Source organism: Coturnix japonica, chromosome 1 (genome assembly GCF_054131305.1).
Source record: "Coturnix japonica strain WE chromosome 1, WE-NBRP24, whole genome shotgun sequence".
Taxonomy (NCBI): Eukaryota; Metazoa; Chordata; class Aves; order Galliformes; family Phasianidae; genus Coturnix; species Coturnix japonica.
Window position 1 is genome coordinate 131,876,339 of NC_140663.1, and position 27,471 is coordinate 131,903,809.

General features: G+C 36.7%; 1 protein-coding gene across 5 annotated transcripts in view; it reads right to left on the reverse strand.

The window, feature by feature from the left end:
- ITGBL1 (integrin subunit beta like 1) overlaps window positions 1-27,471 on the reverse strand; it is a 121,292-nt gene that overhangs the window by 11,156 nt on the left and 82,665 nt on the right. For all 5 annotated transcript variants that reach the window (XM_015851485.3, XM_085552866.1, XM_015851487.3 and 2 more), the window contains one exon: window positions 8,130-8,246. In XM_015851485.3, coding sequence (XP_015706971.2) covers window positions 8,130-8,246 — 117 coding nt within the window. The remainder of the gene's footprint in view (window positions 1-8,129; window positions 8,247-27,471) is intronic.

Below are 27,471 nucleotides of genomic sequence, written 5' to 3' on the forward strand. Positions count from 1 at the left end.
TGCAAAAGGAGAGAAATGAATAGGAACAGAAGTAAATAGGAACATTTAGAGCACTGAGGAGATGGAAACACACCGTGATTATCAGTGTTTGAAAAGATTTTGAGAAACTTGGAGGAGTCACAAAAAGTTCCTAAGAAAGAATTCAAAGGGCAAAGAAAATGACTTGATCTGTATCTATTCATTCTACTGTGAAAAAACTAAACAAAGAAAGAAATTAAAGCAAAACAGAATGAAATAATAATAATAATAATAATAATAAAAATTAAGTGTTTCATTAGCATCTGAACTCCCTTCTTTGAAGGTATTGGAATATGGATTCTCAAACTACCAAAGAAAGACAAAGAGAGAACCAGAGATAAAAACTGGTACTGACAAACAGAGACAATCTGAAAAGTGGAAAAAAACAAAACAAAACAAAACAGTTATACAATGATGATAATTACTGGAGTAAACTATCTAGTGTTATTGGTATGGACCAATAGTCTTCAGAGCACAGCTGGATGCCCTTATCAGAGACAAGGTTTAGTTGCTCACAGTACACAGAGTTCAATATAAGGGAGTCCTATACGTAACATAATGTCTTCTTACAGCCTAATATGTGAAGTTCAGTGTATAAGAAAGACCCTTTTAGCCTTTGCGAATTAATACCTCCCAGTCAACTTAAAATCTGATACATTAGCATTCCCTTATTGCTTATTTCAACAGAACAATTCTGTTCGAAAGCTCATTCCAAACTTAAGTCACATTTTAAGCTGTTGCAAAAGCTGAGCAAACTAAATGCTCTACGTATTTATGCGAAGTCTCAACTTTTTATACTTCTGCAAAATTGTCTGAGTCACTAGGGCAGAAATCTGTGGTAAAGTTAAAAGAAAAAAAATAGGAAAGTAATTATAAACAATTAAATTTAATACAGACTATACCATGCATGATTTCAGATTTCTCAGTCAAGAGAACTTGGTCTCAGTACTGAAGAGGTTTCAATTGAAAAGATGAAAAATATGTTGGAGAGGAAAATGCATTTATTTGAATGCAAAAGTAACAAAAGAGAAATCATAAGTAGAGTTCTGATGCTGCCTAGTGCTGATTGACATAACCTAAAATATCAAGGACTTCTTCATGATGGTAGTAACCATGCAAGCATTCTTGTGTCCTTTTAGAGCCACACTATGGTTGGATACAGACTTAAATAAACCATACAAGGTGCCTACATTTAGATAACTGAAGACTTTCATTTGATGATTATCAGTTGATACAGTCTGTGAACTGTGAATAGCAGTCAGACGTTGAATCTATATTTCTGAATTTTCAGACCAAATAATGTCAAAATCTATCTTTAATTGGATGATAGTTTGATATTGTTTCTTTCTTTTTTAATTGGTGTTCCTAAGCATTTTAACTATATTATATATATATATAATATATATATTTCTGTTTCTGTGAAGCAATATTACTGCAAGAAACGAGGAAACTGTCTAACAGCAACTGCACCATAATATTAATAGTTAGCTTTGCTTAATGAAGTGTATCATTAATCACAGCTCTCTCATTATGGTTATGATCTTATTGGTCTTATAAGAGCATGCGATCCAAAAATATCATGTTTCTGCCTTACTGTATATGTAAGAGAATAAATATCATTCATTATTTCTGCAGTATGGACCAAGAAATCTTCATTAAAAAGATTTCACCATTGCTGCTTACCATATAAAAATGCATAGTTAAAAAAAAAAAAAAAAAAAAAAAGCATGTCCTCTTGTCCTCTGAATCTGAATACTTAGTCTAGCTGGATAATAATGAGAATGGCAATTAGGGTTAAGTTAGGGTTAAGTTATACCAGCCTCTTGGGAGGGACATCATCCACTGTACATACAGGTAATGTTCATGTGATCCTACAATCCTTCAGTAATTTTAAGAACATGATTTGGAAGTTTCTGTGTCTGTTCCTGAAGTTTAAAACAGACAGCTGGCAACTGTAGCTTCAAAAATATGTAGACTTGTAAATCATAGTTTTTCCCTTGTTTTCTGCCAATAGATAGAGACTGATATTAGAAATCTTAATGCTAGTGTAAATAAAGTAGGAATGAAAATGTTTAGGCAAGCATTAAATGAAACACCAGAATTAGGTTAAAATCATGGCCTGCACTGACATCAAACAGCACACTTACATTAGGAAAACTGAGTGATGTATTATGTTGTCAAGACCACAATGACTTGATGTCATCAAAAGACTGAGTGCTCCACCGTAAAGGATATCAAAACAGACAGAGTGCATAGTACATATATGTCATTCCTTTCCTTTTGAGCATCAAAGGAACAATGTTCTTGTCCATCTTCCACGTCACACAGAAATGATCCTGATCAAACACTTAAAGACAGACGTTTGGATGCTTGCCGTGTGAGAGTGTGAGTGAGTTAATCATTGAGAGATTGTTCCTAAGAGGTGAAAATTAATTTACTTGGGGATTTTATTTCATTAGAAAAATAAAAAATATCTAGTTAAGAAGTAATCACTGTCAATTTGCACATTTGAAAGTACACATATCATGTTTCTTGAAGTTTGATTTTGCCACCAGTCAAAAATCTGGCTTGCTGGGATGACCAGAAATTTGGTTGTTTCTTAACATGAAAGACAGTACAGGTATCCGTGACTGAATATGAAAAGGTCCCTTCAAAGTTGATTATCTAATTGGCTGCAAATGAAATTATGACATAAAACAGTATGAGATCATCCCTAGTGCTATGTAAAGGTCCTGCTATGTGTTACTTGTTATGAGTTTCAGTCCTTGCTATTTGCCCCAGCAAAGCTTGTGTGGAGTTTCAACCAATTCTTTTTTTCTTGATGTTTTTATTGTACTCAGCAGCATAATCCTGCACCTGCTAGTAGCATGTTGAAAACCCGGAAGGGCTTCAGGTGTATTCCTTCAGTAGATTATGTTTTGCTATGACAAAAACTCACATCTAGGCCCATCATTGTCCACAGAACAAATCAAAATGAATGAAGTTAAGAGCATTATCAGATCAATCTCAAATTGATCTTTATTGTTGTCCTGAATTCTTTTGGCCTGCCTGCCCTCAGTCCTGAAAGAGAGCAGAACATGTAGATCAACAGTCAACCCAATGAGGTGGAGCAGCCAACAGTGATGTCACTGAAAAACATTACTGGACACAGTAGGGGAAATAATTACACTTATAAGATCAGGACACATCTGCAGTTTGTAGGATGGCCATAACCTCAGAGGAGAGAGAGAAGTATACTTCTCACCAGGACACAAGATAAATAAAGATTAAGTCTTGTGTACTTTGGTGACACAGCTGTGCCAAGAGAGAACTCTTGCTGGCTTCAGTCATGTATGTACTAGAAGTATTGCATCATGTTGGCACTAGAAGTATTTAATTTCCACAAGAAATAATAAAAGACTTGATGAATTAAGTCAGAGAAAGCATGATGTATAATATTGTTGTGGAACAGCACTACAGTACATCAGGGCAAATCTTACATGATCTTTCAAGACTTTTGATATGATCCCATGTCACATTCCTATCTCTAAATAAAAAATATACATGAATTTGAAAGACAGACTATCCAGTAGAAAAGGAATTGTTTGAATGGTCACAGCCAGAGTTTTGTGATCATTGGCTCTGTATCCAGGTGGAGGTCAGTGACAAGTGGTATCCTCCAGGGGTCTGCCTTGGGACTGGTGTTCTTTGACGTCTTTATAAATGACCTAGATAATGTGATTGAGTGCACCCTCAGCACCTTTATTGTCACCGGACACTAAATAGGGTGGTGTAACTGATACAGTAGAAGGAAAGGTTGTAATACAGAAGAATCTGAAGAAGCTTGAAAAATGGGCCCAAATGAACTGTATGAGATTTGATGAGGCCAAGTACAAGATGTTGCACTTGTGTCAGGGTGATCCCAGATACACAAACAGGCTAGGAGAACTCACTGAAAGCAGCCCCATATCAAAATAGGGATGGCCAGCAGGGAGCGGAAGGGGACTGTCTCCTTTTATTCTGTCCTTGTAAGGCCCCACTGGAGTACGGCATCCAGGCCTGGGATTCTAACACAAGAAAGACACAGGAGCTGTTGGAGTGGGTTCTAAAGAGAGCCATGGGTACGGTCAGAGGGCTGGAGCACCTCAGCTGTGAAAAAAGGCTGAGATAACTGGGCTTGTTTAGCTTTTAGAAGATAAGGCTCTGAAGAGACCTCATTTCAACCTCCCAGTACTTAAACTGAGTTTATAAATAGAAGGAAAAATTACTCTTTGCATAGGTATATAGTGATAGGAAAAAAAAGGAATGATTTTATACTAAAACAGAGAAGATTTAGGTTAGATATTAGGATGAATTTTTTTTACTTTTTATTGGTCAAGCACTGGAACATGTTGCACAGAGAAGTTCTGGATGCCCCATATTTGGAGGTGTTCAGCGACAGGTTGGATGGGGCCCTGGGCAGACTGATCTAATGGGTAGCAACCCTTACCACAATAGGAGGGTTGGAACTAGATGATCTTTAAGGTGTCTTCCAACTCAGATCATTCAATGCATCTATGATCACTGAAATAAACTGGCTTCCAAGCAAGGGGCCCTTAGGTAGGTAGAATACAGCAATTTCAAAAGGCTGCATCAGACACCTTCTTTAGCCATAGTAAGTCTCTGTGCAGAGGCATGCACAAAGGAAGGACAATCCATATGTACTAAAAGAACGCCACGGAATCTTTTCCAAGTCCTTGTGTAACTTCTGTCTTTGGGGAGAAGAAATGTCTCTGTTCCTGGTATTGCAAAGATGGGCGGCTCAATTTCTAAGTGAATGACTCACTACAATCATACAGAAACATGATAATAAGGTCTCACTCCATTGTACCCTAATTTATCATATCCTTCACCTCATGTCCCTCTACCTTCATATGCACAGCTGGTCTGGAAAGCAAGCTATTAATCAATCTCTGCTGGTCAGAGAAGGCCTGTAACAATTCTTATCCAAATGATTAAGGTTGTCATTCATATAACTCATTTCAGAATGTGTTTTATCTCAAGTCACTGGTTTTCTTTCTGTATGCTTATAGGCTCTTGGTGCTCAGTGTCAGACTGCACATTCAGAGTCCATCTTACAGTTCTCTGCAGACAGTTACTAACAAGAGCTTACAGCCTGAGGGTGATTGCATAGGTAGTGATAGTGGTAGAAATATAATCATGAAAAGAAGAAAAGGGGGAAAGAATAGGTAGTTCAGGAAGAGACTTAAGAGGTTCAGGTTGAGATAAAAGGCAGGGCAAACACATAAGGAGCAGAGAGAGATGTGTGTGTCATTAACGCAAAATTAGGGGGAGGAGATCTGTGAAAAAAATAAACTGCAGAAGGAGAAATGAAACAAGGCTAAAGGTGATAGAATCTTACGGAAGTGATGAGAAACAGCATGTGTCAAAAGAAACATTTGAAACGTTATCAGAAAGATAGAAAGTGAGAGTCAAACAAAACATCAGACAAGTCCTACATGATTGGGCTGAAGCTGCCCGTCATATCAGAAGCTGTTGAAGAGATGAAGAGAACAACAAAAGTAATTCATCAGAAACTGTAGGGAGACAAATTTCAATGAAAAAGTGATTGAAAGCCAGAGTGGAAGCTGAAAAATGCACATAGAGTAAACAGCTCATACTATGAGCATGAAGGTGGAGGATTTCACTTAAATGGCAAGATAAGAGAAAGCTGCAATCAATGGGGACTCTCTGAAGATAATATAGATGTAAACATTTCCATATATAGGACTTACAGCTCAAGTTCTAGAAACTTAAGGAAGCAGCAAGGAAATCAATTACTGAAATGAAGCATTGGTTTCTTGGGCAGGTGGATCAGAAGCATAGATAGATACTTGATGATTTAAGAAAATGAGGTCTCAGGATATGCGAGTAGTAAGAAAAAGGAGAAAAATATAGTGAAGGGAACATGAGTGAAGAAGGCACTCCAGAGCTCCAGTAGCCACTAGAAAGTGGTATATGGGAGAGATTAATGTTATCTGTAAGACATCTATATATATCCTATTATATAGGAACATGCTGCGAGAAGTAAATTACAAATTAATCTACAGTAATCTAAAAGTATGTTTACTGAGATATTAAAATACAATAGATAGAACAAGAAGGAAAATGATGGGAATATGAAAAAAATAATCTGCCAATTATCTACCACTGGAATCCCAACAGATATACCACAAAAAATTCCAACACTTTTTAGCAGGAATTATTAACTGCAGTATGGCTTCTAATTGGAAGCATAAAACTCCAGAGAACAGCTGTGCCTCATTTAGTTCACTCAGCTGCAAGTGAGAAAAGATGTTCTGATCTCTCTTGAGGCGTTTCAGAAGCCAGCACAGATCTTGGTGGGTTTAATCATGTTGTATTTTGCTTACTTGTCTCCCTTTACTTCCAAGACATATCAGGGTGACAAGACTCCTGATATGGTGCTTATTTATGGTTTGGGGGAAAGAATTAGGGATGAGTTCAGCTCCCTAGAACACCAAAATCGTAGGCTTGGCCTTCTGAAATTCTGGCAACATATGCTGTGCACTGAAGTTAAGTCTGGACACTGGAACTTCAGTTGCTTTTTTCCATTACAATTCCTTCCCATCTGAAGAGAGCCCTTAACAATTAAACGATCAGCTTGAGTAAAAGTGAATGAGTTGAGCTTAAGTTTGCCTCTGATTCACAATTGCATGAACTCATTTTACATTCTATATATTGTTTCAAAATTAGGAAACAAACAAGCAAACAAACAAAAAACCTTCAACTGAATTATTTAATTTCTACGATTGTCATGGACAAAGCTGTTTAGACTTAACAGAAGAGTTTATTTAGATAATACTGTGAATTAGAGTGTTTCTTGCACAGTGGAAATAGACAGCGTTGAGCTGATTATCACTTCAGAGTGATGTCCTCTAGCCAACAATGAAAGTTAAAATTATTACTATATCTAATAATGGACAATGGAAATTTTGCCCATGATTTGCAAAATGTGCAATTCAATTAGCGGTATTAACACTGAAGCATTGTCACTGAATAATATAAAATATGAATGACATGAGTGGAATGGATATTTTTAGTCATGGAATATGATAAAGATTGGTTTCCAGCTATTTAACTTACAACCAATATAACCCAGGATTTCAGTGCTTTAATCTGCTTTGATGTCTTTTAAATAAAATTAAATTTAAAATTATTATTTTTCTACACATTCATTACTGAATTATACTGAATGTTATGAACCATTTTTATTGTTGGTTAGAGGTTTTAACTCAAATTTTCCATTCTGTGTGGCAGAGCCCTGGAAGAAATATTCTCCGTGGTCAAAAATTTTGTGTGCAAAAAGATTATGAAGCAATATGGTTTGTTTTTTCAGTTATTTTTTTAGATAGAAATAAGAGATATAATAAAATATGTCATGATCCATATAATTTTCTGTTGTAATATTAAGAATATAATAAAAAAAGCCAATAAAATATAGAAAGAGAGCATTTAGGATAAATGTGATTACCATGTTTTTAAATACTGTGTGTTATGTATGCGTTTACATATCTAAATCTTATTTCTTAATGCCAACATTCATCACTGCAAAACCAGTAAGAGAGGTTTTCATTGTCAACACTAAAATAAACCATCTGAACGTACATGTATGGTCACAATGTATCTCAAGCATTGAGATTATTTCAAAATATGTGCTACTTTCTAAGGAGATAGAAATATCAATGTTAGGAAATATGAAATATTCAAATGTATTGCTGGTCATTATTAATATAAAGTAAAATACAGTGTTCTTGGTATGTAAACTACACAAAATGCAAAGTTAAGATTACTTGTTTTTTTCAAGTTTTCATTTAAATATATTTATTCTTCTTTAAAGAATCCTGATGGAATTTGGCATATACTATAGGACTTAGCATATGTGCTGTCAGTTGTCTCTAATCCAGCTCACTATTAGTACTTCAGGAGTTTTTAAAAAGTCATTAACATTCAATACTTATACTGCTTATGTTACATATGTTACAATAATTATGTGCTTACGTTATATGATCAGGGGAAACAGAAGGTTATAAATGGCCAAGATTTACATTATACTATATTAAGTGAACACATACCCCCACAGACGTTGCCATCTGCACTTTCACACTGCCGATCATCACATTCACAGTTTTTTCCATAGACTCTGTTGTCTCCTGGAGGGAAACAAGTGCACTGCCCGCATTCACATTTTCCTGTAAGAAGAAAATATTTTTATTGGTAAAAATCCAGTAAAACAAACTAATTGATATAACGATCTTATTCTACACCCTACCTCTCAAAGACATGTCACTCTGTATTAATTATTAAGTATGCACATAAATTCTTTTAGAAAAACCCACAAAATTATCCTTTCTCCATAGCAACAAGAAGCAAAATATATTGCTTTTATGTCCTGATGGAAACAGAAATAATAGGCAATCACTGGCATTGTATCTGTATCATATATCAGCTTTGCATAACGGAGCTATGGCACATGTTTAACTGCATAATTAACCTCGGTAATAGTTCTAAAATATTTAGCACAAACCCCAGAAACTCTGAAAGGAATTAAGTTAGAACTAAATCATTTATGCACTGGACTACCTAAAATGCTATCTTCTTTATTCAGTAGAATCATAACTCCTTAAATATTCTCTTGGGCATCTGGAAACAAATTAGATGAGACCTAGACCTCAGGAAACAGAAGCAGAAAGCATAATCCTTGTCACTGTCTTCCCTTCCATCAGCCTCATCATAGGAAAACTCCACAGGGCTTAAAGAGTGAACAGACTCAGCAAAGCTCTCACAGTTGGGATAACACTGATTTTCTAGATGTTTGACTGCATAATTATATATATATATATTTTAAACACCATGCTACTATAAGCATGAACAAAATATGACACAAGCCAGGCATAAGTGGTCTTGGGAAATGATAACACATACAAAGAAAAGGACAACCAGACATACACATAATATGGAAAGCTGCCTGATGGAAAAGGACCTTGGTATACTGATGGACAGTCAGCTGAATATGAGTCAGCAGTGTGCCCAGGTGGCCAAGAAGGCCAATGGCATCCTGGCTTGTATCAAGAATGATGTGGTGAACAGGACTAGGGAAGTAATCCTGCCCCTGAACAAGGCATTGGTGATGGAAATTCTAAGTGCCAGGACTCAATCTAGAATCATGCCTTATGATCATCTTAAAATACAGTAATTTTTTAAAAGATAGGAAAGAATTAGCAGCACATAATTTATGATATTTTTATAATACATATTATTTTAAAACTACATTGCATGAGCAATTGCTTGAGGATATACAAAATAATTGATGCTATTTGCATGCCTTCTCTAATCCATAGTTGTTTATCAAGGAAAGTATTTGTAACTGGTATAAAATGAATCCTCACTACTTAAAAAAATCACACTTGTAAAGACTTTTAATGTGTCCAACTTGTTACGTTTTGGGGATTTCACAGTTTCTTTCAATCCATCCATCTAAGACATACCAGCTTCTTCAACACAACATCACAAAGTGTCCCAAAGCAAAGGCAATCACCCTTAGGCAGAAAGGTACCTACCAGATGAACAAGACCTACCTGTTGTGGAAAATCTATGAAAATATACAGAAGAATCATCTTTAACACTGGCATCCTGGCCAGCAAATAGTATAGTAATGAGGATGCTTGAAAGACAATAAAATCCACTTGAACAAATTGCTTTGAAAAGAAGAGTCAGCAGAGATGGAAAATCCTCCAGAGGGATAAGCAAAGGAAGGTTCTGTAATGAGGCTCTTGCACATTCTGTAATTAAGAAATGCCTCCTGGAACGTGTAAATTAATAAGCAACAATGAGTAGAGAGCCTGGTGCTAGGGCGCTTGCTGCAATTGATATTTATTTATTTTAGTTCGTGTGCAGCAGTTCTATCAGGGAAAGACTGAGGAATATCCCATCTTCAAGCAGACAGGATGTTTTTTGCATTTAAGAAATACAAGCTCAGCTTGGCTTAGCAAAATCATGCAGAAAGGGGGTTTTGATCTTCTCATTCTTGTCATCCTAGCTAATGTCATCCTAGCTAATGAATGAAACACCAACATTCAAACATATCAGGTTCCTTTTTTATGTCTGTGCCTCATGTTTGCTTTTGGCTAGTTCCCCACTAATCCCAGTGTCTGCTTTACATCATCTGATCTAAATGCAGATGTGTCTTGAAAACAGACAGAAACTTCATCCAGTCAGTGCTCTGGAAAAGGATTTCTCTGACCTGTTTCTTTTGAAATACACAAAGCTACATCCATAGCAGCTTAGAAAGCGGCAGTCAGATTATTACTTCATCATTTCTTCTCTTTCCAAATGTGACAAAATCAAGACTAGGAACATGAGAAGGAGATTCAGTGGTGGCAGTAAATAACTGTAACTTTGAAGTGACTTAAAAAGCACGTTTTAGCTCCAAAAGCACTGCAGTTTTCATTAGATAGTATCAGGTAGGCTCACTCTGTGGAGGCAATTTAACAAAGGATAAAAACTCATTTTGCTTCTAAACAACTAGCTACATAGGATGGAGTAAATATAAATTCCAAAGACTTTGTTTATCACCATAAAGGTAAATGCAGAAGTTATTAGCGTTCTGGAACAATAAATTTCAGTTTCTTCCCCAGAAAAAGCAGGATAAGGTGTAAGTAAGCCGGCTCCAATCATCTGTGATATTTCATCTGTGTTGCTACAGAATTAGAAGAAGCCACACCTTATCCTGTACGATTATTCTTTTAGTTACTATGATAAAATACTTACCATACAAATCTGGTTCTTCAAAAGTAATTTGAAGCTCACATTATACTGAAGAGGGATCAGCACTTCACTAAACATACCCTTTCTTTGTCTGGAATAATAGGTTTCCCATAGCAACCTGATTATAGAGGGAAAGCTGCTGCCAAACACATCCTAAATTCTCTTTAAATTCCAAGGCATACAGAAACAATTAAACACATGAGGGCCATAATATTTGGCATTTATTCAACTAGCAGAGCCAGAGCTATGCCTTAATAGTAAAGAGACACAAGTTTATGTCTGACATCTAAGAGTGAGTGGTTTCCTCTCCTCACTCAACAGAGGCAGTAAATGTCACCAGCTGATGACTTCAGATGAAGGAAGTTTTCTGAGGGATGTTATGTTAACTCTTAGTATCAAAAACTATGCTTATTGCAATGCAGGATTCTAAAGATAGAATAATTATATAAGACATTTATTTCTCCTCAGTCTTCATATTTACATGAACTCTTTTCTTCCACAGATATCAATAAAAGTATTAACTTGTTACTTATAATTGTTATTGAAAAAAGATCAGCTCACGATTTTCTTTGTTTCTAAAGGAAATGTGACTGCCACATCTTATTAATACAATTAAGTATATTAGCTAACTTATTCTGCAATTTAAAAGAAAGAAAGAAACAAACAAACAAACTGGGTTGTGACTGCTTAGATTTTGATTTTACCCACTATTTACTATTGTCGTATTTGTGTGTTTTTTTCTTTTTTTTTTCTTTTCTCTCTTTCTTTTCTTTTTTTTCTTTTCTCTTTTTATTTCCCTTTTTCTTTTTTCCCCTTTTCTTCCCCTACCTAGGACATAGCTAAAGTAAATGGTACTATGGATGGACTTAAAGATTACATCTTCTGGCATGCAAATTGCTATGACCATTAGCTGAGTGCATTCAAACCAATATCATTTTCCTATATGGACTGAACAACAGTCTCGTTCATACAGATAATTTAGATTTTAAAAGACTGTGCTAGAAGTATATTTTGTGTAATAAAACATCTTTACCCTGTTACTGACAGCAAAATTATCAGGAAGACAGAGCAACAGCTTAGTTTTCAACATTAAAATAAACACTGAATATAATAAAATATAGCTCATTACCATTTCATGCCCATTACTATTAAATATAAATTTTTGTTTAATTTCACTGAAAATAAATTGTTTGGATTTCATGCGCAGGTTGCTTTGTTTTGCTTTGCTTTTATAAGTGTAAGGAATATGGTATGAAACCACAACACTATATTTCAGCATAAGCTGAAATTGCAGAAAAAGCCAATCAGGTTCATGGGAAGAATGCTGTTTCACATTAGTGATAAACAGAAGGGAATGTGTCTTCAGGAAGGACTTTTCTGCCCCGTGGCTGTCCCAGGTTTAATGTCTGAAAACATTTCCTACCAGAAATTGCAATTACTTTGCTATCAAGCAATCTCAGGCAATGAGAACATTCAGCAAAGTTTCTGTGTCTTTTTACCACCAGAACTCACTTCATGCTGGATGAGAGCAGATGATCTGAAATACTGTTCATAAAGGGCAAACTAGAGATGATAGATGAGGAGATTTGCACAGATTAGTCTGAGTTGAGGGATATGCCAGGTAGAGGAAAGCAGATTTGCCTCAAAGTAGTAACACATAGCACAGTAGTAACACAGAAAAGGAAGGGAGACAAAAGAACTGGTAAAGAGAATGAATGAGTAAAAATGTGCAGCACGTGCCAAAAATGAGATGAAAAATCTCATAGTGCCTGCTCAGTCCGGGGCATTAAGAGCAAGATTAATTTGCATGAGTTTGTACAATGTTGAGAATGTATAAAATCCAATAGAAAGCAATGGACACATTGGCATCTCCATTTCCACAGGTGTTCTGCAATGGCTTCTCACGCCTTGAATGGCTTTTCATAAATAAAAATTCCTGTTTGCATAAAAATATTGTTCTGCCTGGAAAAAAATAGTACTGCCTTATATATGAAGGTATCCACAGCTTTTAAAATGTTGGTAATACCTGGACCTAAACAATGGTTTCTGAGATACCAGATAAAGGACGCATTTAGAAACATCTTTAGTATGTGGAAAAGTATCTTTACAGCCTCTTCAAACATTGAGTTCACACAAAGTATAAAAACCTGGGGATTATTTCTGGCAAGGGTTTTGGACAGGCAGGAGCAATGCTCTCCTGGTTACATTTGAGCAACATCACCCGCAATTCTGTGGTTATATTCGGAGGAAAAAGGGTTTTGAAAAAAGTTTTATCTGCCTTAGTACAATGCTGTTTGTCTCAAATGCTCCAGCATGTCTGACAAATTGTGACAAAGCAGCTAGGCAGGCTATCATAATTCTGGTGCAACATCTTGCAAAAAGGATTCAACATCTACATGAACAAGCAGTTTTCCTGTTGGACTTCTAACACTGCTTTCTGCACTGAAGGCCTATTTCTCTCCTCCCCTTCCAGAAATGAAGAACATCAGAGTTCTAAATGCAGCTTGTCCTCTGTCCTGTGTTCAGCTGTAGCTGCAGAGTGAGGGGGGTGCACTGTGCTGCTCACCATGACAATATGTATCACAAGTGCCAGTGTTGGTACACCACTAAGACAGGAGTGGAGTTGTGCAGGAGATGCATCAGCAGTGCATTGCCCTGGCTCTGTTGCACCTCATGAGTCTTTGTACAAAATAGAGCCTAGGAGATGGCATCTTGTACAGCAGCCTCCTGCCATTTGACATATCAGGCTGCAATACTGATGCTTTGATACTTCAACAGAAGCTACAAGAATCAGGATTGCTTTCCTTATTGTGTTTAGGATTTCTCCATTAGGGTGCTGGAGACCTGGGTGGCTTTTTTTGTGGACATTTTCTGATGAAAATTATTTTTCCTCACAAGGTTCAAGCAACAAGTACTTTCTTTCTGCAGTATATCATTCATTTGAGTCACTAAAATTCATGTTTAACTTCTCATAGACAAGAAAAACTGAGATGCAGCTGTTACGAGAACTGCTTGTCCAGATTTGAGTAGGGAACTAACTCTGTTTCTAAATCAATAGACAGAAAAACAAACACATGTCTCATGTCTAGTCATAAAAAGAGGTTATTTGCAGCATGACTGAACCAAGACCTCAGCTAAAGTTATAAAAGCTCCAGAGAAGAGCTCAGCTGAATCATGCAGACATATAATAAAATGGAAATTGCTTTAATAAATCCAAAGTCGAGTTTCCAGATTTGGTCTTGGTGAAGTATTTTGCACATCATGGATTTGGAACACTGAAGTGAAGTACTAGCAGCACAGTCTTAGAATTTCTTTTGCCTAAATAGCTAATTCTCTGCTAAAACTGCATCGGGTATTAATTACATTCAGCACTACTCAAGGGTCTGAAGCAAACCAAGTAAACTAACTACATCACGTTGTTGCAACACACTTTTAGAAGACTTGTATCTACAACTAGCTCTTGTTCCAGACTGCATTATCTCCCTTTTTGTGAAGCCTCCAAGGCCAGAATTCTTTCACTTAATGCTGGCAGTGATACACTTACTTTTTTATCTGAAGGGATAAGACATGTTTGGAAAGCCTCCTCCAAAACTGAGCTTAGTGACACTGGGCCATTAACTTCTAGGTGAAACATCAAAGTCCCACTATGTAAGTGCTGCAAATAGTGCATTTGCTATATAAGGAGTACTATACAGAGCGTCATGGTGACTGTGGGGACTTCTCTGTATACAGGTTTTCTTACTTTTTCATTAGAAAAGGATATTTAAAGTTCCTCATCTGAGGCTCACCTACATTCATTTTCCTTCAGTGGTTGCTGGGATCAGGATTTGCAAAAATCCATAAACTGGTGCAGTCATTCCACTATTGCACAAATCTTTTAAGAGACTGTTCACGGGTAGAAAGTACCAACCTCTCACTAAAAATGGTGTGCTGTGCTGTGTTTATTCTTTTTTTTTTTTTTTTTTTTTTTTTAATAAGACAGAAAATGCTTATCTTTTAACCTTGGGGTTTTTGTGTGTGTGTGTGTGTTTGTTTATTTATTTATTTATTTATTTATTGAATTACTTTATTATGTGAAAGTGTACTAAAAAGGTCTGACAATTCAGTTTTTCTTATGGAGAAAGGAAACACACGGGAAGAAGCATTTCGAAGACAAATACTCTGAGGAAATAAAAGATCAGAAGCATTTTATCCCAAATAACAAAAGCTTCATGGAGATGCAAGCAACTGAATATCCAGGACTGCAAAAGGAAGCATTACACAACAGCAATTGCAAATGTCTGAGGCTTGCCCCCTGCTTTAGTACAGGCAGTTATGTATAACTAGAAGCCTAATTGCAATGCTGGCATATGGTATCTGAAGTAAATGCTCTTCCTTTGTGACAGCCCAATAGTGAATTCTTGTTTAGACAAATGCACTCAGCAGCAGCACTTCACAGATTTAGCGTCAGATAGTCTTTTACAGCTCTAGCTGATCAGCCCTGCTGATTTGTTTCTTCTTTTCCAAGTTGATTTCCTTTTTTTTTTTTTTAATCCTACTTCCTCTCTCTCTTTAAACATTAGGGTAAGAAGCACTGCTGTTCTGCTAGGTTCCTTTTCAGAATGTTATCTTGTTGACATCTGCTATCATCATCAAGAAGCATGTCTCCTCCATCTGCCTCTTCTCCTTAGGAGTGCTTTGAGGACACCCTTCCTGAAGGCTGCTATTGTGTTCCTGTATTGCCAACAGGGAGTTTCTAGTGGAGTTCCAGGAGAGGAGTCATCCACAACATTCCTGCCTACTTTGCATGAGCAGGCTTGTAGAACAAATGCTTTGCTTCTCCCAGTGACATCTTACTTTGCTCTCCTGCCCTTGACAATTCACTCCCTATATTAAGGGCACGAGTAGGATTATGAAGGCAATTACTTCTATGTTTGAAAGAGATGTGATAGTCAATGTCACCACACAGTGGAGAGATGCGTGAAGAAGACAAGACAGAAGGTGGCAAAGCACTTTCTAAAGAAATGCGCTGTGAAGGTAGTGGAGATGGAAGAGGAGGAGGAATTAGTTGGGGGAAAAAGAAACTCAACAGTATGGCAAATGTCACTCCAAAAATGGAATATTCAGCAAAATATAACCTGATTTTTCCTACAATTCCTTCCCCTCATTCTTTTCTCTCCAATAAATTAGTTCCTTTCTTCCATCAACATCTTTCTTCTTTTCAGTCAATTTTCTTTCCATATTGTCCAGTGGACCACCCATCCCTTAAAAATGCTTCACCAAAGGGTACTACGTATTTTCTCCTTCTACAAATCATTTTGGTTTTTAGATCATGCCCTGTTACCTTCTGTAGCTTGTACTGATGTCTGCCATTTCATCTGTTCACTATTTCTCTGAAAAACACTTTCTATAACTCAAATTATCAAAAAAACTACTGTAAAATGATGCCAATAAATCAAGTAAAGGACACAGCATTCCACTAAAACTAACATTTCCACAGAATAAGAAAAGTAAAATATTGCATTTGATTTAAAGGACCTGGCTTGAAAATGCTTTTCTTTTGCCTTGACAACAATCAGGAAAAATAGGGCTCATTTCCCTTTAAACCTGCCCAATTGTCTGATAATTCACATAAGTTGCTATATTTTCTAGCAAACTCCAAACTTAATGAAGATCCACAACCTAATGGAAAAAGACATATGAAACAAAAGAATGCTGTTCTAGAAGCTGTGATGGTTTTTGAGACATCTACAGCGTTAGACATTTGACGGCCTTATCAACCAGAGGACTGACAGCTTACCTCCTTTCTCACATGATCTGCCATGTAATGAGTCATAGCAGTAATTCCGTAGAGATATTTAATTTGCGGATTAATTTACTAGAAAATGTCAACTGCTTTGTGGAAGTTTAATCACCAAAATGTTAACCTTGTTCACTTCCTGCTGATGCCTGTTGTTTATTAGGTAGTAAATTTCAAGATATTTTAGAGTTGTAATACAAGCCTATCTATTATAATGTTTAAACTCCTAGACATGCTGTTCTTTGAAGCTTTAGCCAAGATTAAAGAGCTGTATAATCACAAAACAACAATATGAAGAGATTCAACTGCATAGCAACCATCAATATTATTTGCAGATAACAGACTGCTAAATTCAGAAACCATGGCAACAAATGACATCACACTATATCTACCTTATTGATTAGCTTTCACCTCAAGACTTTTTCTAGAAATGAAAGACATTACCTAGCAACTGCATCATCTACCAAGTTGTTCCAACTCAAAATGCTCTTGCCTATCACTCGTAAACAAATTTGTCCTTTTTATTGCCAGCCGGACAGATTGTGCAGTAGCCTCTTGTTACAAGGCTCTCCATTTTATCTGTTGTAAAGACACTGCCTTATGGCTCTGAGAATCTTTTCCCTAAGTGCAATAATGAAATCTGTGAAATAACGCTTCCTCCTGGTGCCCAAAAGATTGGCTTTGAGAAAAATATGCAATCTATAATAAGGGAATTAAAGGCAATATTTTAACAGCTTCTTAAATGCAAACTTTATCTTTAGAAAACCACACAATCTTCCATTTTTCCTTTCCCTGATTTTAAGTATTAGCAGTAAATTCTTCATTGCAGGTTTTCCTGAGCCCTATTATTTCAGGGAGAGTGCACAGAATAACAAAACAGTAAGCCTAGAATTATCAAAGACGACTAACCAGGTACATTACCAACCACACTACAGGTATACTTGCTTAAAGTTCTTGAAAACTCTGCCCTCTGATATCTCATCTGCCTTGATATTGCCCTACAAGTAGACAAGGGCAGGGCACTGTCTATTAAAACTGGGTTAGATAGGACAGGTGTAATTATGAGCTTCACATACTTACAGTCAGCCTCCCGTTTGGAAACATGAGCAAACCCCAGCAATTAAAGGCAGTTAGCAGTTTTCAAGCTAGTTGAAACACATGCAACAAGTAATTAAAGCCTGCCAGTGAGGCTGCAATCTTTCTGCAGTATCTACCTTGATGGAAATGGATTTATGATCAGTCTCCAGGCCTTCCTAACAAATACAATAGCAATCAGAAATACTAAAATTGAGGTAGTTAATTTTGTTTTATTTAATTTGACAAACATAAGTAACTGATGCAAAAAGTCTAAGCCCGATACAGTCACCTACATGTTAATATTGATGCTAGTTCTCAGAGCAAGAAATCAGCTTAGCAGCTCACAGTACACCCAGAATGTCTTGAAGGGTCGTAATCACTCAGTAAGATATATGCTTCTGCCAAGATTTCTGCTTTGGGTGGAACTGTTTCAAGTTTTCTATTATCAGGACAGCCTACTGAATCCAGCTGTCAGCTAGAGTGTGGAGGAGCCCCAGTCACCACCCACTGAATAGGAGAGTAGGAAATGCCACTGATGAATAGGAAATACTTGAAAATGAATGGGAACAAAGCACCAAGAAAGTATTTTTAAAGTATTTTGAAAAAGGGAGAATGTAAACAAAAATTATACATGGAAAAATCTAATATGAGCATAAGAAAAAAAAATGCTACTATTTTAAAACCTTTGAAACATTTTGAACTTAAGTGAAGAAAAATAGAAAAGCTAAAGTCTCTTATATAAAGCAGAGTAAGAGGATCTTTTACAACTGATTAAAATGTTAAGACAGTGAAGCCTAAAAGTACTGTAGGGAATTCTGTGCTAAATTGAAAACATCTATCCTCTACTATTTCAGAAATAAGTTTAAATATTATACAAAATACTACATTTTCATTGTCCTCAGTCATCACAAAAAAATATAAGACAATGCAAAGAGTGCTTTCTCAGACCAATCACTTTTTTAAACACTGAAAATCTTATAAAAATGCAACTGTCAACTGAAAAGCAATCCTTTCAAGGAAGAAAAGCAATGTTCACTGTAACAGTTTATAGCAAAACACATAAGCCAAGCAAAAGAACTTCTAAGAGAAGAGATCTGAACCTAGACATTAGAGAGAGAGGTTTTATCTTCCTAGATACAGAAAGAATACATCAAAGCCAACTGCTGTAGCAATTTTTGTGCCTTTTCTCCCCTCAGACAGTTGGGACTCTAAAACCCATGTCAAGCATGTTACGTCTTACATTCTTGTCAGTACTCAGAAACAGAGAGGAAATAATCAAGACTCACACTACTGATGCCTCTTCAAGTACCCAAGGATGTTAATACTTTCCTGGATAGTATGTATTAACATATTTATTCATATTTATTCATTTACATATACTTGAAGTATTAATAAGTATGGACTGTGGTGAACAAACATGACAAAGGAAGATGTGGTTGCAAAGGATGGGATTCTGCATCACTTACTTCTCTATCTCAAGGCATCCAAGCACTCTTGAGTTCATAGATAAACTGAAAATTTTACAGCAGTCTTCATCTCATTCTGAAATAAATGTCTAAAAAAGTCTAATAAATAGCAGGTTAAAACTGCCTTTTCCTCTCAAATAAATACATGGAAAACAGTGTTCACAGAGAAAGTAGTCACTATTACAGAAATCTGAAGGTAGATGGAGTGAGGAGAAGAGGGAAATTAGGATGCACTTACAGCTTCTAAGCCCATAAACAAGAAGTCTTTGACATAACATCCCTAGATAAGGACAAGAAACGTGGCCAGAAAGTAAGAAAAAAGAAGACAACAGGTAACAGAGAAGAAAGTGGATTAAAAATAAATTTGGAGTGCTCTAAATGCCCTATAAATGAATAAAAGAAGAAGTGTAATGGAAGGAAGGAAAGAAGGAAGAGCAAAGACATCTGCAAATGAGGAACAGAAATGGAGGAAGATAAATATTGGAGCTCATGGAAGAATAAGTGGGAGATTATAGTGTAAAAGCAAAGTGAGACGATCCACCAAAATTTTAAAAGAAAGGAAGAGAGAAAACCTGCCACTGCCTCGTAGCAAGATAAAATAGATTAATTTAAAAATTGCATGGGTATGCAGTAGTAGAAAAAGGATGACAGTGAGTGGTTTCTAGGAATTATGCTTCAGAGGGTAGAAATCCAGGTGACTGCAGGAAAATTCTTCCAAACTGCTGAACAGAAGTGACATTAAGAGAGAAATGAGGACAACAGATAGCACAATCAGTGGCGTGATGAAAGAAACAAGCCCTATGTTTTCCTGAAACTCCTATCCAGATCAAAAAGTATTTTTCTAATTTTCCATTGTAATACATATTATTATACAGACTGCTCAGTCTAGGGAAATAAATACTGCTTCTGCACCATCATGGTTCAAAACTTTGCCAGTTGAACGTTATTGCTTAGGAACAGTTTTGGTGTTATTGCTGTGGCCACCTCCTTTTCCACATCAGCATTATATCATGCCTGAATTACCATAGCTCATAAGGACATAACAGTGGGGAGGGATGGTGGCACAGCTGTAGAGTGTGTAGTGACCTGAAGAAAAGGGTTCCTACTTGGGTCAAGCTTTCTACAGTAAAAACAACTGTTCCTATATATTTACTTTATAAATAGAAAAGATATTAGGGATCAAAGTATATGATTGCACCTTCTGAGTTTCACCACAGATTCTGCATCTCATTTGAGCCAAACCACTGTCTGCCCAGCTCCCTGTTTGCAGGGAGCAGGATGTTAGAACCCAAGACCACAGCATTCAGAGAAACAGTCAGTGTGCAAAGTGGTGTTAGGGGAAAACAAAGATACTCTATTCCTTGCAAGAAGAAAATTTCTGCAAAGACTACCTCCAGATGGAGAAAGACAGTGTGGAGGAAATCACCTCCTAGACATGCAAGATACCTTTTAGTAGCTGGCAGGAGTTCTCATGCTATTGTGAAAGCTCTCCCAGCCCTATGGGAAACTGCAGACTCAAGTTTTCATGCAGTGGTGGCTGACAAGAGCTTGGCACTGATCATTTCACTAGCCTTGCTGTTGGTCCTGCTCAAGGCAGAAGCCACTCATGGTTGCTGTTGAGCCCTGACCACAGGTGCAGTCCTTCCACAACAGCAGGATCCAGTCCTGCTGAAGGAGAGCTGTTCCTGGAGCCTCAGCCAGTGTTGAGCCTGGACCTGCATTTCCAAGGCAAGTACTGGAGACCAACCAGGGAGCTTGTACATGTGTGAAATGACCTTTGTTGTTCCGGGCTTTCCCTAAGCAGGATTAAACCAGTGTAAGAGAGCAGACAGGAGGTAAATCCCAGTGTGGGAAACTTTGTTCCAGCACTAGGGTGCCATCGCTGATTTTAACATTACACAAATTAATACTAAAGCCATGTTTGCTTTTTACAGACTATTAAAAATCCATCCCAGCCCTTTTCCAGGAAGTGTCAGAGTTCTGTTTAGCAAATAAGAAAAAAGCCCCACAACAATTACTTCCAAGCAAATTGAACACAATGAGTTTGGCAAGCTCCGTCATACCTGATTTCAGCTGGAAATGAGTCTTAGATGGAGCATGCCATGCTTCTCATAAATGTCTGATTAGAGAAACAAAATAGGCTTGGTATTGTGAGTTCAAATTTGACAAAATTGCTTTAAACACAGCATGAATGTAGGATTTATTTTTATTACTGTTTTAGAGAAAAGTACTCAAAATTATTCCTCCTAATAAAAACAATAAAAAAGCAATTAATTCTGCAGAATTGTTTTCAAGCCAATAAAAGCCTTCTTTTTTAGCAAGTAGTAATGAATTGTACATCTTTTTTTTTCATTAAAAAGTGGATTGGCTCTTCTTTGTTAATATAATGGATAAGAAAATTGTGTTCAGACCTCCTCCGAGTAGTTCTCTGAGACTGAAAAGCTGCGTTATTAAATTCCCATGCAGGAAACTGTAAAACCCCAGCAGCTGATTGGGCTTTAACCCTTCTCCCCAGGATCAGGGCCCTGAGAGAAGCAAATAAGAGACTGCCACTGAAGAATTAGTAATTTTGTTGCTATTTACATTTTCTCCCTCTTGGAGGGGGGGTAGGCAGTAATGTTTGGTGCTGAGGGAGTGGGAAGGAATAAGGAAAATAATCAGCAGAACTCATTTTTTTCTGTGAGAAAAAGTGGGAGGCATAAGTTACAGGGGGAGGTGACTGTGGATCAGAGGCGGGAACTGATACTCAGTTGTGAGAAGAAAAAGAGCAGTGGAGACATCAGCTGCAAATCATCAGCAACCTCAGATACTATGGAATCAGTAGTATGCAAAACACATCAAAACTCTTGCAACACACATATGTACAATCACAGAAATGGAGCATATATTTAGACAACTCAGTTATGCCCTGCCACTTTCCCCAGAGAAGCAGTGCCCAGCAATGAGACTGTGCATCTCAGCCACTGCTGGAGACACTAGTCTGGCCATCTCTCACAGCAGTAGTTAGCATTTCAAGGGCTGCAAAGGGGAAGGGGCCAGCAGACACAGCAGAAGGCCTGGGCAGCTGAGGTTGTTACCCATGGGGTCAGGGACTTGAGAAGATCACAGAGACAGAATTTAATATTTTCCTTGAAACCCCCGCAGTCGGCTCTGCTGTTTGCATGAATGACTCATTCATCTATCCTGTCTCAAAGATCACAACTGGAAACATCACACTCGTCTCTTACTGCTTCTCTGACACTGTATTTATAGCTGCAATTAATGACGGTGAAATGTGCTTTCCAAAGAAGTGTCACTAAAAAAAGTGAAAACTATCTTCAAAGTAAACAGTTCATATAGTGTATGAAATATGTATAAAACAATACACATGCAAAAATGCTCCCACCATCTGAAAGACACTCTAGGCTTACTCCAAAAAACATTACCACTGCTAAGCAGAGGTGCAACACCCAGAACACTGATAAAAAAAAAATAAACCCCACTACAAACATGAAGAGAAATGTCAAGTGCAACATGTCTACACCAAAAGAGCAGTTATTTTCATGGGCATTTTTCCCTCAAAGTCAAATGGTGATGTTCTCTTTCATGACATTTTTAATGAGTTCATCCAATAAATGACTACAGAACAAAACTCTGCTTGTTCCTACAATAAAGGGTGAGAGATTGTATATTAGCTTCCCCTGTAGCCCACCTACTTCTGCTGATCTCTAAGGATCAGTTTGCACAACCTTCCAGAACAGACTAGATCCAAAAGTTATCAACACAATCGCATTGACTTTTAGCAGAGTTTAGCAACCTGAGCATGCTGCTATGTTAATGTTACATGTCTGGAGATACTTCTTGTACAGCAAATATAACATGAAACACAAAATCAGCACTTTCTGCAGAGAACAGTATGGACAAATTCTAAGCAACGTTGAGAAGCTGTGTTCCTAGTGAAATGATGTTTTTCTGAAACATTTTATTAAGTCCTAGACATCTGTATATGCCACACAAATCCTTGAATAGATGTGATCCATGGTAGCTAGGGAAATGCAGCTGGAAGGCAGACTGTTGGATATTTGCATGCTTAAGAAAGAGATATATATATTTTTTAATGAAAATAAATTCATTTTTAAGAACACGTTTGACTCCAAATATCTCAGCATAAGAGTGCCCTGCTATTCAGCACAAAGGCCAAAGTGAACTGTGGTCTAGACAAAATCAGGTAAATATTCCAGCACCTGAAATTCAGAAGGAGCCACTCTCTAAACTCACTCTTGCAGCTCTCCTCTTCTACTGATACTCTCTTCCAGTCACAGGGATTTCCTACTGCAAGGGAGATGATTACTAAGCGCTTAAGTGATGAGCTTCCTTCCAGAGCATTTGTTACACAAGGTAAAAAGGGAACAGAACACAAACTATATTAACAGCAGTATCCACGCAGCTCTCTAAATCAGAGATACATAGATGAAGATGCATCTTAGCTTGTCCTTAGCATTAGAAAATAGGAATGACTCTACTGTAAGGCATTGGCCTAGTATTATTAAATCACAGCATCTCAGAATGGAAAAGTGATGGACTAAATGTCTAGCTGTGCTGCATCCTCCACCTACAGGATTGTAATGCCTTATATTTAAATGAAATTAATTAATTACAGTGAATTGATGAGAAAATGAAACTAATGCCATTAAGAGATGCCATAAAATGAAACAGATTTATGTGCCTGTATGAGAAAGGCCGTGGAGCTGATGTGTATAAAAGCGTAATCAATAAGGAGGACAGAGTAGTAAGGAGAGCAGACACCACCAGAGATCACCTGGTCCTACCCTACTGCTCTGAGCACAGACACATAGAGGCAGTTGCCCAGGACGATTTCCAGTTAGGTTTTGAATGACTCCAAGGATGGGGACTATATAAAATATCTAGGCAAATTCTGTCATTGTGTAGCAACTCTTATAGTAAACAAGTCTTCTCTTCATTCTAGTCCTTTCCGTCCTCTGATTTAATATGGTAGCAATTAAACTTCCTAAAACTTTTTGAGTTATATTTAAGCATATAGTGTTTAATCATGAAATGCAACATGTCTGAAAATCAAATCAACAGATCACATGTAAAATCTAAGAATTTATTAGCGAGATTCTAGAAGAAAATGACCCCAAATGGCACAGTCCGTAAGGAGAACAAGTTTAATTATAAAGCAGATGACATGGATTGAAGAGAAGTTTGAAATAATATCAAGCTCCTGTTTGGCCTTTTTAAAATAGAATGCTCTACATCTTCGAAACAATGCACTGTGCTTTGTAGAGAGAAACTCTGATGTGAAGGGAAAAAACAGATTGAAGTGCGTTCTAAGCGGCACTAAATTTATGGCAAAACAAATGTGATAATAATAGGATTGAAGTCTCAAAACCTCAAAATTATGGGATTCCTAAGTGACACATCACATATTTCCTTATCTGGGCCTTTTTTCATAGCAGGGTACAATATAGCTGAACATATATGTGATAAACTATGCGACAATGCCAAGCATCACTGCTACTGTGTTCATTCACTTACATACACACATTTAGATAAGTGTAAATGCATTGTTTATCGTATGCAAAACACGGAACAAGCTAAGGTGGCTAGATATGGAATACTTGTGATTTTAAACTGTAGGAGATGTAGTCTGCAGAGTTTATCATGAGACTCTGCACATTAAAGACAACAGTAATCTTTCATTCTACACTAAATTAATTTCACATTCAGTCTACGTTATCTGAAAAGAGGCTGTGGGAAGATTCATATCCAGAAGTTATTTAAATGAAAAGAATTACTCAATGTGTCTCTCTCTCTTTTTTTTTTTTTTTCAAATCTCTGAAAGATTATTCAGGATCATGGGTTAACTCCTGCCAAGTATTGTTTCTGTGGTACCGTTTGTGAATAAAAGAGTAATGGAAGCACTTTTCACTCTGTCTTTCAAACCAGTCCTTTCAGTGAATTGTTCCTGTAGAATACTTGGATGGAATTTAAGTGCTAGCATTAAAAAAGCACTAATAGTCTAAGAGTGAACACAGGGGCTTCCAAACTACAGCCAGTTCAATTACTTGGCACAGTTAATACTATGAGTCACCAACAGCCATGAGCAAATGAGAGACTACCTTTGCATCATTGATATACTGAGAAGGAGCAGTGATTAAGTCAAACAAGAAGGCAATAAAGAAAGAAGATAGATGTACTCAAAGCCCACCATCTGTGTAGTTCTGGGCAAGGCATCTTGCTGGTTTCATCTTCTTTACAGTAAAAAGTATTATAACAAAGTGTAGAAAGTTACAGGGTCACAGCCCTGCTGACTCATTGCATCATGCTAAGAAATAAAACTGATTCACTAAGAGATGGGTCTGATTACACCACCTGTAAAAGGTTCAATCAAGCTTGAAACCATTGATGAGCCCCATGAAAAGCTGTATCTCATGCTATTCAGTTCTATTCTTCCTTAGGGACTTTTCATAATATAGATATTCTAGTCTGAAACATAGATAAGGGATAGACAAAGAAGGACAGGAAATTATCTGTTTTTACTCAAGCCCCATGATTTTTGCCCTTGAACTTTATCTTTGCTTCAAACTGAAGTTTTTCTGTGCATTGTCTTTCATGAAGTTATGGTCTTCCTGATATCTGACTCAATAATTAATGTATAAAGTTATTGCTTGCATGCATAATCTTCCTCTCATGAATATGTGAAGGAGGAAAGATTATAAGTTGTCAAATGCTTCCAGAGCCTCTCTTCATGACAGAATGATAGATCCCAATGCTGTATTTAAAACACAGCTGAATAGATAAAAATAGTGTTTAACTTTTATAGTCATTATGAACCACAGTAATTTATTGAGCCCTTCAATCAGCTGAGGAAACAAAACGTTGGGAATGGGTGAATGACTCACTTCTTTTCATGCCGCGCACACTGGTGCTCCAATAATTTGATGGTCGGAAGGCTAAATAAGAATGCATAAATGTGTCACAGAAATAAAGCAAACAAAATGCATCATAAACAAAAACAAATCAGCAGAAAGCACTAAGGGAAACTCCAACCAGTGACTGGTTTCTAATTAGTTGTATCTGCAGGGTGTGTCTGAAATGGTTAGGAAGACAAACATGGATTTCACAGTGACTCAGAATTTAAAAGTAATTGTAGTAGGAACAATAATTCTTAATAAATAGGCACAAAACTTGACTATGGAATCCATGTATATGTTTTGCTCTCCCTTTTTCTCTTTTCCCAGGAGTTCAAGACTGCAATGGATACCCAAGTAGATATATCAGGAAGAAGTCAAATGAGAAAATGCTCATAACATTCATTAGATGCAACCATTCTTCATTTCCTCAGAGTGTAGGGAAACTCATTTACTTCCAGACACAAAAAGGACAAACTTCTAGATAAAAACAGTACATATTTCCTTCCTTACATTGTGCTGTTCTAAAGTTATTTTATTTTATTTTATTTTATTTTATTTTATTTTATTTTATTTTATTTTATTTTATTTTATTTTATTCTATTTGCCCCCAAAGAAAACTAAACAGTAATCAGGAAGGTGATCCTTAGTATCTTAAATGATGGCTAATAAATTGAGAAAAGGTGTAGGTAGTTTCTCACTGGTACCTAGGAATGAAAGTGCAACCATTAATTTAGGCCCTCTAATGAAGTCAGCCATTAATGTGCAGTCTTCTATATGATTTTGAATATACTAATGCCCAGGGGTGAACTGTAAATGCCATTGATGTATTTGCACTTTATACTTAAAAGTATATGTAAAAGTAAGATAACCCTTCTTTCAACCACTATCAAAAAGCACTTTAAGAAAAATAAATATAAAAGGGTTTGTATTTTCTTTTGAAATTATTCCCATTCCTTAATGTATCCCAGTCTTCTTTGAAGTAGCTGACAGAAGCTTCCAAGTTATGAATAGAAAAAGTCAGATGGATATCCATGTTGTATTTCACATCTACCTACCAAGCCTCTCATAATTACTAGAAATACCCATTATTTCAATTCATCAAACGTCTTTATAGCATCAAATGCAAACCCAAATCATACAAAATAGAAAGTAGTGTAAATAATTCCTAATAGAGTAATTTGAAACTAACAGTAAATATCGGGTGCAATCTAATTCATTTGTGTTGTTTTGAAATACTTTGTAACACTCCTAACTCTCTTCTTTGTTCCACTTAGGTGCAAGGCAGTTAGGAAGGTTATTCAGCCACACTATGGGCAATGAGAGCATGTGTCAGTGTTTCACACTAAACATTTAGGATATTCTCTTGCGCTGGTTTTAAACACCAAGTAATATGTTCCTTCAGTTCCCTGAG